The sequence below is a fragment of the Humulus lupulus genome, chromosome 1 (assembly GCF_963169125.1).
Source record: "Humulus lupulus chromosome 1, drHumLupu1.1, whole genome shotgun sequence".
In the NCBI taxonomy this organism is placed as follows: domain Eukaryota; kingdom Viridiplantae; phylum Streptophyta; class Magnoliopsida; order Rosales; family Cannabaceae; genus Humulus; species Humulus lupulus.
The window spans coordinates 184,396,896-184,409,633 of NC_084793.1; the positions used below are offsets into that span (position 1 = coordinate 184,396,896).

Sequence of the window (12,738 nt, forward strand, 5' to 3'; positions counted from 1 at the left end):
ATGGATCACCTCAACGCCCTCCTTACACCATGTGCGTGTCTCGGTTTTGAGGCACGCATGTTTGCTAGACTTAGAGTGGTGAGATGGGCATGTGGAGGCTTGGACATGCGTGTGAATTGGAGATGGGCAAGGCTTGGGAGGTGGACCTCTCTATGCGAGGCCCTTGAGTCTCTAAGGTTCATGTGGGTAGCTTTGAGGAAGGGCATGTGTGCGCTTGGCCATTCACGTGGCTTGTGAATGGTCCTCGCTATGCGAGACCCTTGGTGCCTCGGCGGGTGCGTACGAGGCTCCAGAGTTCATGCGAGCGGCTTTGAGGAAGGGCCTCACATAGCGAGGCCCTTATATCTTGGCACTTAGTTTCTTAAGGATGCCCTTCTTAGACTTCTGTCAGAGAGACCTTTCTTTCTTGAGGTTCAACTTAGCGGCTTGGCACGTGATGATTGAGGGGAAAATTATTCCATATTCACAATCATACCTCTCATTTTTCTTATATATATGTGGTCTTTTGTTATCGTTTCTTTATGTTTGAGGTCCTTTTGAACTCGCTCCTTTATGCAGGAGCAAAAATGGGTTCAATAGGTCTCTTTTTTTTGACAACGTCCTGATATTTTGTCTGGACCGGTAGTAATAGTCTCTTAGGTGCACCTTGACTGTATTTGTAAGGATATGTTGACCCTTTGGGTTCTAGCGATCCTTTTATATATTTTCGCGTGCCTTTGTTATTTTTTTGGAGAACGTTCTTCTCATCATTATACATAGTACTATTTTTACAAGGGTCACTTTTAGGAACCTTTTTGGCTAGACGGCTTGGTGGCCGGTCTAGGCTTATTGGTGGATTCTCCCTGAGGTCTTTCCCCTCGTGGAGGTATCAACCTTTATTAGGGGGTTATCCTCGTGAAACATTTTGACTTCTTTTTACAAGCGTCTCTTGTCGAACACTTTTTTGGCTAGATGGCTTGGTGGGCGCTCTAAGCTTATTGGTGGATGTCCCCCTTGAGGCCTTACCCCCTTGTAGAGGTGTTAGCCTATCACGAGGTTGTCCTTGTAGAACCTTTTGGCTCCCTTGACATCCATAAGGGTAGATAATCCTTATGAATTCAAGAAGTGCTCTAGGTTTATTAGTGGATGTCATCATTGAGACCATACACCCCGCAGAGGTGTCTAGCGTTTGTTGTGAGGTTATCCATGTAGAACCTTTTGGCTCCCTTGATATCCATAAGAGTAGGTAACCCTCATGAAATCAAGAGGTGCCTTGTAAGGTTTCTTTTATTGATTTTTTTTGCTATATACTCTGCCTCTCAAGTGGTTGGCGAGATTTATCTCATTGGGCACTTTGATTATTTTGCTCATGTAGTTTGATAATTTCAATTGGCAATGGGTATACAAGAGGCAGATATGTGCTCACATAAATGAGGAGTGTGACACGCCAATAAGAAACATATTCATTAAGAATGAGTAGGGTACATAGGTATTCATGGCAACAATGTGTCTACTTCGTACCAGGGGCAACTAGGTGAGCCCTTTAAATTATAGCTGCCTCTGACGGGAGGACTTACAACTTTGTTGGGAGGTTAACTAGGGTGATCTCTTTGATTCATCATACCAAAAGTGGGGCTTTACCCGATATTCCCTCTCAGGCACGTATCCACAGCTGGTCACGTTCATCCTCTACTCGGATTCATTCTAAGGCTCTTTCATAGAAGTTGCCTATGTCCTCTATTTTTCTCTTGAGCATACTTCCCCACATTCCGCTCTTCGGATGTACCCCTACAGTAATGGCAATTCTCAACTCATCCTTGGACAATCTTCCCACTTTGGCTACCTCTACGTTGAAGCGCTGGATATACTTTCCCAGGCTTTTATTTTAGCCTTGCTTTACATTGACGTGGCTCCTAGTGGGTGTCACATAGTCAGGGAAGGCACATTACTGTAGGAGGTATTCCCCTCCTCGAGATTTCGTGCGCGATTTTTTGGGGTGAGATGGGAGAGGTTGTTCTTGGATCTCCTTAAAAAGTGGGAGATTTTTCCATGGACTTATTCACTTCCTGCTTCCTTTTCTGCGTAACTGCTATCTAGTTTCTAAGGTTCTTCATCGTGTTGCCTAGCTCCTTCCTCCTCTTATTTATTGAGTTCAGAAGGTCACATGCGAACGGAGCTTGGGTATTTCTCTCCTTCATGAAAAAATATGTGAGGACCTTCTTTCCTTTCACTCCCTCTTCTCTTTGTTGGGACATGCCTCTCTTGTCCCTCGACTTCTTCCTCGAAGAGGTGGTATTCATATCATGCATGTGCCCCCCACTTCTTGACCGCACCTGTGGCATGGAACCTTCATGGTGCTTCAGACGTGGGGAAATACTTCCTGGAAGTTGGATTTTTCCATCGTCAATGGGGAAGGTTGTTTCCTTCTTTCCCTGTTCTTCTCCTATATTAATGGGGGAAGGTACATATGATTTTGCTTGTGCCATGCAGTAGAGCATTTCTAGCATTTTTCGCACTGTCTCCTCTAATTTTTTATTATTTAGGCGTAGCTCATCTATCTTTCTCTTATCCATTTCGATTCTGATCTCCTCGGTAACCCGGGGGTCAATCCTCGTGGGTTTGGTTTCCTATGGGTGAACATCATCATCGGCTCTAGTGGCTTCGCAGGAGTGTGGAGAGGGGTGTTATAACATTATTTTGCCTTCTTTTGTTCTCCCTTTATGCTTACTGTTCCTCCATGAGTTGGGAATATAATAGACAGGTGGTAGATCGAGGTCACCGCTTTCAATTCCCTCAGGGAGGGTCTCCCCAATACCACATTGAAAGATGAAGCACAATCTATTACAATGAAGTTTGACATGACGGTGGTTTGTCTGGGTTGTTCCCCAACGGTAAGAGCTAACCCAATCGTTCCTAAGGGTTGTATCGAGTTCCCAGTGAATCCATATAAGGAGGTGTGGCAAGGTCTCAAGTTCTTGATTCCCAAGCCCATTTTCACTAAAGCGGAACGATATAAGATATCCATTGAACTTCCATTATCCACGAGGACATGGGGCACCTTTCTATTGGCTATATGGACGGTTAGCACCATGGGGTTGCTGTAGGAGAATGCTTCTTTGGCATATGTACTTCTTCCTCTTCCCGACTCTCCTTTGAATGCTGGATCTCCAAAAACTGTTCTTACTTCCCCTTGCACCTCTGGGGCTCATTCATTGGGTCGTGTTAAAGTCGGCCTGCCCTCTGGACCTGGTTTCTCTTTTGTAACATACTTACCCAGGTGCCCTCTGCGTATGAGCTCCTCAATTTCCACTTTCAAATGGTTACACGTTGTTGTGGTGTGGCCAATGTCCTTATGATAATGACAATATGTACTGAGATCTCTCTTCAATCGATCTCTCTTCATTGGCGGGGGTCTTCTGAAGGGGACATAATTCTCATTCATGATGAAGATATGTTCCCTAGTATGTGTTAGATTGATGTAAAAGGTGTATTGGGTATGTCCGTGTTCATCCACACGTTTAGCTTTCCCCAGATGATCATCTCTCGGTTCTTCGTAGGCTCTCTTTTTCTTTGCGTTATTTAGGCTTTCATGGGTTGAGGATTTTAGGGACGACTCGCTCTTTCTAGCATTAAGACTCTTGTGACCATCTTCAACACGGATGTATTTTTGTACCCGTTCGTAGAAGTCGTCTAGGTCAGTGACCTCCCTCTTTAGCATGTTATCCCATAACTTACTGCCCAGGCGCACTCCAGCTGTAATGGCCATTTTTAACTCCCCTCGGGCCAGGCTTCCTACTTTAGCTGCCTCCATATTGAACCTATGGATATAATTCTTTAGGCTCTCATCCTCTCCTTGTTTTACGTTAGTGAGGCTGGTGCCCATCATGGTGTAATCACGCACCGCATGATGTTGTTGGAGAAATTCGTCGAAAAACTGTTGCCAGGACTTGATGGACCCTGGCCTAAGTCTTTTGAACCACTTGTGTGCAAGTCCCTTCAATGTAACAACGAAGTACTGACATCTGGCTCTGCTATTAATTCCCCTTAAATTCTTTAGGTCATTGAACACATCAAAGTGGTACTTTTGATCTGTATTGCCCTCGTAAGGGGTCATGTGGGGCTCTTTGAAGTTGGCTGGGAACCGCACAACTTGGATTTCCCTAGTGAAGGGTGACTCGTAATCAAACTCATCATCGATAGAATGCGCCCCAGACGTGGTGATTATCTTGCTTTGTAGGTTCCTCATCTCGGTGTCTAAGTCTTGTCTCCTTTTGTTCAAGGAGTCCCTCAATTCGGATGGGTTGGCCTTTCCTTTCCTTTTGTCTTATGGGGGTGACACAAGAGGTGTGTTCCTCTCACGTGAATTTCTCCTTTTGAGCTCTTCCGTCAAGTCTAGGGGTGTTTTTCCTTGAAGTGACCTCAACTTCGTTCTGAGGGTTAACATCGTTCTTTCGCTCTTGCCTTTTAGGTTGCTTCGCCTATCCGGGACACTCATGCTGCTTTGGTCGAGGGATATTGCTAATGGAGAGTTGAGTCCTTGCGCCGTCCATAGGGACTGTGGTCTCTCCTCTCTCATGGCCTTTCTCCTTTCGCTTAGGAAGAGGCACGCTTGATTTTCCCTGTAACAGGCCATTTAACACATCTTTCATGTGTTTCTACAGTGGTTTCTAGCCTTTGGTTCTTTCGATGTAACTCGCATATCTCATCCATGTAGAATCGAGTCCCAGAGCTCGATCTTATGGAATGTACTTGGGGACTCTTATCGGGCCTACGCACTGAAGGACTCGGATCCAGCCGGCCAGAGTTCGGTACTGGTGGTGGCCTTGAGGGAGGAAAGGCTCCCGCATCGCCTGTAGGGGCGGCTGCTGGTCCTGGATGGTCTCTATCAGGCTGGGCAGCTGAGGATGAATTCTCCCTTTCATCTTTAGGAGCCAATGGATTCTTTGGTGCATCCACATTTTTCGGGAGGTGGAGGGTTCCTCATGGAGGCTTTCAGCTGATCTCTATCTTGGTGGACATCAACCTCTTGTCGTTCTCTCGAATGCTTAGAAAATATTGGCATCTTTCCCTATCAGAATCAATAGAAGAACACTGGCTTGACACTTATCCTTCCCACAGACTGTGCAAAACTGTTAACGGTGAGAACTCGTCAACGAATTAAGGCCAGAAAATTCAAAGACTTAGCCGGAAACTTATGAACTTAGGAAAATTTATAGAGACTTAGAGAAAAATTTGTAGAAGAGTAATGGAAGAAAGCATGTATATTGCTCTTTGAATAGCCTGACATTACAAGAATTTTCCAACCCCTTAGTATGAGGGGTGGAGGTCTATTTATAGCTTGGCTCTAATGGCCCCTGATACAAGGTGGTCCCAGGGGACAAGAATGTATGCGGGTACAGTGTCATGGTAGTGGCATAGGTCATGGAGCAGAGGATTGTGGAGTCAATGCTTGTTCGTGGTCAAAGACATGCAGGTCATGCCACCACTCCTTGTACTTCCACTACTTGCCAGGCACGGATGTCAGAGTCACGCCTCTGTCCTCCTCAGGGTTGTACATCCCGTACTCATGGGTGTGCCCTGTACATGATGGTGCTTCTTTTATTTACAAGATATAAACTCTCTCCAAGCTTCTTTACATTCTGCTAAGTATTGGAGAACATTGTGGGTTCTTCATTAGCATAGAATGGATTTCTTGTACACGATCTCCACGTTGAGGCATTTTTGGGAAATATGCCTTGCGTAGTGAGGCCTTGCTATGCAAAAGCCTCACGACATGGGGTTTGGAGAATCGAGCCTCCCTTGTGGTTGATGTGCATCTCGGCATTTGGGTGCGTGGTCTTTGAATCAAGGCATATCAACATTTAGAAATGCAACGCCTCGCTCATGGGGGCCTCGCACCCAGACGAATAAGATCTTAAGTCTTGTGCCAAGGAGCAAGATGCCAAGCCATTTGTGAGGCACTTGCCGTGTGGCTGAGGCATGATGACCTCGTGAGGCACCTGCTGAGTGGCCGAGGCATGATGGCATCGTGAGGCGCGTACTGAGTGGCTGAGGCACGATTGCCTCGTGAGGCGCCTGCTGAGTGGCCCAGTCATGATGGTGTCGCAAGGTGCTTGCTGAATGACTGAGACGCAATGGCTTCACGAGGCACCTACTGTGTGGCTGAGTGGGGTGCGGGGTGCTTTCGTGTGGCTGAGGTGTTCTGGCCTCGTGATGCATTAGGGGGGCGCGGGGTAATGGTAGATGTGCGAGGTGCCTCTTGAGTTGTCAAGAAGCGATGGCCTCATGAGGCACCTACTGTGTGGCCGAGTAGGGCGCGAGGCGCTTCTGTGTGGCCGAGGTGTTATGGCCTCTCGATGCACCATGGGGTGTGAGGTAGTGGCAGGTGTGCGAGGTGTGTCCACTAGTTCACGTGAGATCTTGTAGGGACGAGACCGCTTGACACACACATGGAGCAGGCCGATCCGCACGAGGCGCATCCAAAGTGAGGTTATGCGAGGTAGCTGGTGATGCTCATGGACTTCTAGTTTATGCTTCATTTTATATTTCTATTTTCATAGTGCTTGAGCGCCGATTCGACAGACCAAAGGGGCTTTAGACATGATTGTTTTGGACCTTCAAGGGATCTTTGACATGAGATGTGGGTCTTTCATCGGTGTGAAATTCTTAGCATCCACAACTTCCATATTGGATCACACATAAAAAACAAATCATAATCATGTATTTAACACTCTTGTAAACCTTATAATTACATGTCATGGATATAACATAACCCTAAGATCAAAATTACCCTTAATACCAAAGGGTGCCTAGCAAGTCGATAATCTACTAGAATATTGAATGCAATGCTTGTGAGAAAGGAGCAGAGCTCAATGACTACAAAAGTTAAGTCCTCACTGCGTAAAGTGTGAGTAAGGACTTGGGCAAGTTTTTGCATTCCCAAGACAATGCGTAACATGGTCTTGAACATCGAGCTTAGATGGAGCAAGCAAGGCTTGACCAAAAAGTAAGTGTATACCTACTTCGGTAAATTGGAGCAGAATTTTATCCTCATCAGTTGTCAAATTTTGAAATAAAGAGGCTCTATGCATTGAAAGAGATATGAAATTAAGAGCTAAGAATAATGAAGATGATGAGCTGATTTTCAGATTTTATTGTAGGAGATTTTAAAAATCAATGCAACACTTTTTTTCGGCAGCATTTTTGCAAAGACACTCACACCAAGGTGAAGAAGTTATATTTTGTTCACGAGTTTATGTTGCATGTGTGTATGATAATATTTTCAGGCACATATATTCCTCACAATTTCTATTCCCTTTTTGTGTGGTTATGTGTTGATGAGTTTATGATGGTAGTTTTGTGTTATGGTTGTTGATTATGATGTGAGGTGTTGTGTGTTATGTTAATGATGATGATTGTTGGCACAAGTATTTGGGTAGATGAGTTTACAATATATGAATGTTTTGTAGTGGTTTCCCTAGAATTATGGCCTAGGTGGTCCCAGGAGGATTAGTTTTCCTCACCCAACTTCCATTCCACAATACTTGCTTCCTTTAATGTTTATGTATGAATGCTAAGTTTGACATATATTATGTATGAGAATGCATGTTATGACCTTTGTGGTGTTTATGCTATGATTAGTTTGATGTTATATCATGCCAAGTTGAGGTTATGATATGATGAGTTTAAATGTTGTCTTTTGTTAGATGTCTTGCATGTTAAGACATCAAAGTGTTTCTTAGTACAATCATTAGTGCTATGAGAATAAGAAAGATAGATTAATGGTAAGAGTTTAAGTTAGTGTTACAAATGCCATTGAAATGCTACATCATTGTATTAACTAAGGATGTTATGAATTTATGACTATGATTATTGGAATATTTTGTTTGCATGTTTGCACTTCCTTATTAGGCTCTTGAGCTTACCCCCTTACCTTCCCTCTAGTTGTAGGTTTATATGGAATGACTAATTATGAGTGCGATAAGTTGAAGTCCATCTAGATGAAGTATTTATGTTGTGGGAGCCATATGAATGAGGAAATAATCAAGAACGCCACAAGTTTATTTTATCTTTTAAGGCATTGTAAATAAGTCCAGTATCATGTTAGAAATATATTAGGATTTTAAAGTACTTATCATGTTGCAATAAATATTTTACCTAAAACATGATCAAATATTTTATGCTTGTTTTATTATTAACATGATATTGGTAAAACTGTAATTTTTTTACGAATTATGTATTTACGAAAAGATAGAATATCTAGGGTGTTACACATATTTCTCAATTCTATGCTTCTGCACTGACCACTTACAATAGAGATCAATAAATTGAAGGAATTTTTTTGGCTTCTTTTTTAGATGCCTCAACAAAAAGGATAATATTGTCAGCGAACAAGAGGTGTGTTAAGATCGATCCTTGTGTCACTCTAAAACATTTGATCTTATTTTTCCAAACGCAATAGCATCCTAGACAAAGTTTCCTCTGCCATTATAAATAGAGCAATAGGCAGAGAATCGCCTTGCCTACGGCCATGCTTGGGGGTCACAGAGCCACAAATACTCCAATTCAAAATAAGAACATATTTCGTGGTAGACACACATATCATAACCCATGAAATCCCCATTTTCTAAGGACAAGTTTAAGGAACTTTCAGTCAAGTTAATCATAAGCCTTCTCCATATCTAGTTTTATAAACACATGACCCTTGTTTCCTCAAGTTGATCATAAGCCTTCTCCATATCAAGTTTTATCAACTTGTGACCCTTCTTTCATTTACTCTTGATCATGAAACAAAATTTCTTGACTAATCATCGTACTATCTTGTGTGATTCCACCTTAGACAAAAGCTAATTGTATGGGAGATATGATTCCACTCACTAAAGGCTTCAAGCAATTGGCCAAAAAATTTGAGATCAGCTTGTACCTCAGATTGCACAAAGCAATTGGTCTAAACTGATTTTCTATTAATGGATTGTTCTTCTTGGGGATCAAGATAGTGTTAGTAGCATTTTGATGCCTTTAGGAGCTCACAATTGGCAAAAAAATGTTTCACTATTTTAATAATATCCTCTTGCACAATATTCCAAAAATGGTTGTAGAATGCCCCAGGGAAGCCGTTTGGGCCTGAAGCTTTGTCTGAGTTTATCATCTTCAAATTCACCATGATCTCCTCATCATCAACGATAAGCATGAAGACCTTATATTGGACTTCTTTTATAGCAGGCTGAATCACATCATTTAGGATTGCAGGGAAATCTATAAGGAAGGCCACACTAAATCCAACTAAGATGAGATAGTAGGGAGCCTGAGATAGCAATTCCATTTGAAATGCAATTACCATATTGGTCTTTTAGGAAATGAATGGCATTCCTTATTCACTTGATGATACTATAGCTGTGGAAGAATCATGCACTTTTGTCCCCATATTTAAGCCACATGACATGAGACTCTTGCCTCTAATGCACCTTTTCTCTTCTTAGTGCTTCATTTAGAGTCCCACGTGTTGGTTTCACGATACCAAATTAGGTATGCAGCTAAAGCATTAAAGTTGATTATCATTGTACCAACCCAATGATCCCCCATATTTGAGATATATTAAAACAGAAAGCAATAATGGTAACAGAAAAATACCTCTTGATGCCTATCAAATGTCCTTGCTTTCATTTCGTATTAAAAATGATCTTCCTATGCAAGTTGGTAGAAAATGATGATTATGATGAAAAACTCACACTGTAGTCTTCCAAGCCTACCTCAACACTCAAGAATTAGTGTGGGCTAATAGGATTCACAAAATTATGTGTTCTTGTTTTTGTCTCAACTCATGAGCAAGAATAGTAATAGGAGAGGAGAGTAAATCATTCGATTAACCTCTTTAGGTTTCCTAAATGTATCGGTATATAGATTTAGGATTATACCGGTATAAATAAATTATCCCTATAAAATATTATTTAGAATATTTGATAAATATATTTATTTATCTAAACATTAAATAATCATATTATAAATATTTAAATTAATATCTTTTACCGATTCTGTTATAGATAGTATTTTAAATTTTAATATTTAAATAATTAAATATCTAATAAACTAATGAGAGAATCTCTCAACCACTTGAGGGAATATCTCAACTGCTAGGAGAGAATCTCTCAACTACCTTTGAGAAAATATCTCAATCACATTAAAATATCTATAACTTTTAAATTTAAATTAAAATAAATATTTAATTTTTGAATTAAAATAATAATCCAAAATTAAACACAGTGGGCTCCACCCTATGATGTATGCGCCTACCATTGTTCTTACACATTGGTTGGCGCCAATGCTATTGTCCAAACAACATAGGTGGTGCACCTCCTTGTCCAGACACATAGATGGCGCCAACATCCATCTTGTCTAAAAAATGGTGTTTTCCCAATTGATTTAATATTAAATATTTATAATAAAATAAATAATTACTATTTTACCCTTGCAAAAATAAATTCTCCTTTCTCTTTTATTTTGTGACATCTATACCCTTGATAGTGTGGTATAGATGTGACTCGTGGACCATGGACCTATAACACTAAGCTCCAATAAACCAAATTATTTATGAAACTCATCTATACAATAATCTTATTTATTAATTCTATTATTACTCAACTATAAATTTTGAATTGCACTATTAGTTATTATAGAATTATATTTAATGAGTTTATTAGCAGTAGTTCATTGATATAATCAATACGAGTAGTTCGTCCTCTTGTTATTGGTTCATAATTAGAATTGGTCAAAATTACTATTTTACCCTTCTTATTATCTCTGTATCCTTTAGTACCATTAATTCACCAGTGAAAGTTAATTTATATCAAATCTAAATTTGTGCATAACTTTTCAGTTCCATAATTAACACTGAAAGGGAACCAATATTCGATCCGTTAGGAAAGTCAGGATTCCATCTTGTAAATCATGTTCCCAGCCATCCATGTTTCTAAATTCCCAAAACAAAAGTTGTAAGCTTCATTAATAAAGAAACTTTAACGAGTGAATCAAAGAACTTAGTAAACATGAACAAGAGTTCATGAATACTCAGGATTTAGACTGATCTACTAATTGATCATCTAAGTGACGTGAATTAAGTCTTTAAATAAATGGAAAGTTCTATAAAGAAATTATTTCATATCGGTCCAGTCATACATAATCATAATTATATAAAAATCATTTACTAAGATGTCTATCTACGTCAGCAATTTGAATCTAAATTTGCTTGCACCGAATAATTTGCTTAGTAAACCGTACTTGCAACAATTAATTAAAGATTCTATAATTTAATATGTTGCTGACAATTTTATTCATTGTGTATGATCTTAATTCTCTCGTATCCTCATAAATGAATATGGAATTTTCTAATATTCATATACTAAAAATTAATTAAATAATAATTTAATAATCAAACATATTTAAATTGTTCACTTTATTTAATATTGAAAATGTCTAATACAACTTTTTAGGGCATAAACCTTAACACCACGGGCAACCTGTTTTTTAACCACATCATTAGAAGATGATTCATCTGCAAATTATGCATTGTGAAGGAAATCTCATTTCACACATTAGTAAACTGTAGTTTATTTCATATAATGAAGGAATTATTTATTGAGTTAAGTTTCCTTACCATATTGATCATCAGATTGGGATGATTGCACGAGTTCCATGCCCTTTTGACAACCCAGAAGCTACAATTGTCATAAGCTTGCATGTTGGTTTGATAAGAGCACATCAGATTCGCATTGGAAGTTTTAAACAAATTATTTGTTTATCGAAATAACGGTAGGATCCTATATATATCTATACATTAAATCAGAACATACGAAAGATAGTTTTATACCTTTTGAAGCCTATTAAGTGTCATTGCTATCTTTTCGTACAAAATAATGATCATCCAATCTTTGCTATATGACAATGAGTTTCACACTATGATCTTCCAAGCCAATCCTCAACACACTAGGACTTGTGTGGGTGATAAGTCTAGGTTAGGGTAGTTTTAGAGTGTGTTTTAGTCTTAGTTTCGAGTCAAATTGTGAGTTTTGTATGGTATTATGCTTGTGTTTATTTTGTTTTTAGGTTTCTGCTATGAATTTGTGAATGTAGAGGAAAGGAGCGGATTTAATGATGAAAATGAGTATTATGCTTGTGTTTGTTTTGTTTTTAGGTTTTTGCTATGAATTTGCGAATGGAGAGGAAATTAGCGAATTTAATGATGAAAATGAGTATCTTGGGAGCTTTTCTCCATTTTGTGTGAATTTGGGAGAGCCGGAAATATTCAGAAGACTCTAGTGCTAAATGAAGGTGAAAAATCAGTGAAATCAAGAAATCTGAAATAAGGAGTCACGACTTGCCCTTACAAGTCCCAGCTTGCATGAAGACGGAGGAGAATTGGTGAAGGGAATTAAGGACAGGCGGGTCACGACTTGGTCTATCAAGTCATAGCAAGGAGGAAGGAATTGGCAGAAAAAGAGGCGGGCCGCGACTCAGGAATAGGCAAGTCGCGATCCGCCTCACTACACTTTGAAAAAAATGTATATAAGTACGATTTTTAGGTCATTTGTAAAAGGGAGTTCTTGGATTCTTGATTAGAATATGTTTATCATTATTGATCTATTTTTCTTCACTTTTCTCTTAGTTTTTAGTAGTTTAATTATATGTTTCTGAACATTTATTTTATTAATGTAGTCATGTCTATTATGAACTAAACTTCTGTTCTAGGGTTTAATGTAGTCACTA

At 39.8% G+C, this 12,738-nt stretch overlaps 1 protein-coding gene across 1 annotated transcript; it reads right to left on the reverse strand.

The window, feature by feature from the left end:
* Positions 1 to 3,184: 3,184 nt before the first annotated feature.
* LOC133825361 (uncharacterized) lies at positions 3,185 to 4,225 on the reverse strand. The gene has a single exon (XM_062258318.1). It carries the CDS (start codon positions 4,223 to 4,225, stop codon positions 3,185 to 3,187), a length of 1,041 nt encoding a protein of 346 aa, XP_062114302.1.
* Between the last annotated feature and the right edge of the window lie 8,513 nt (positions 4,226 to 12,738).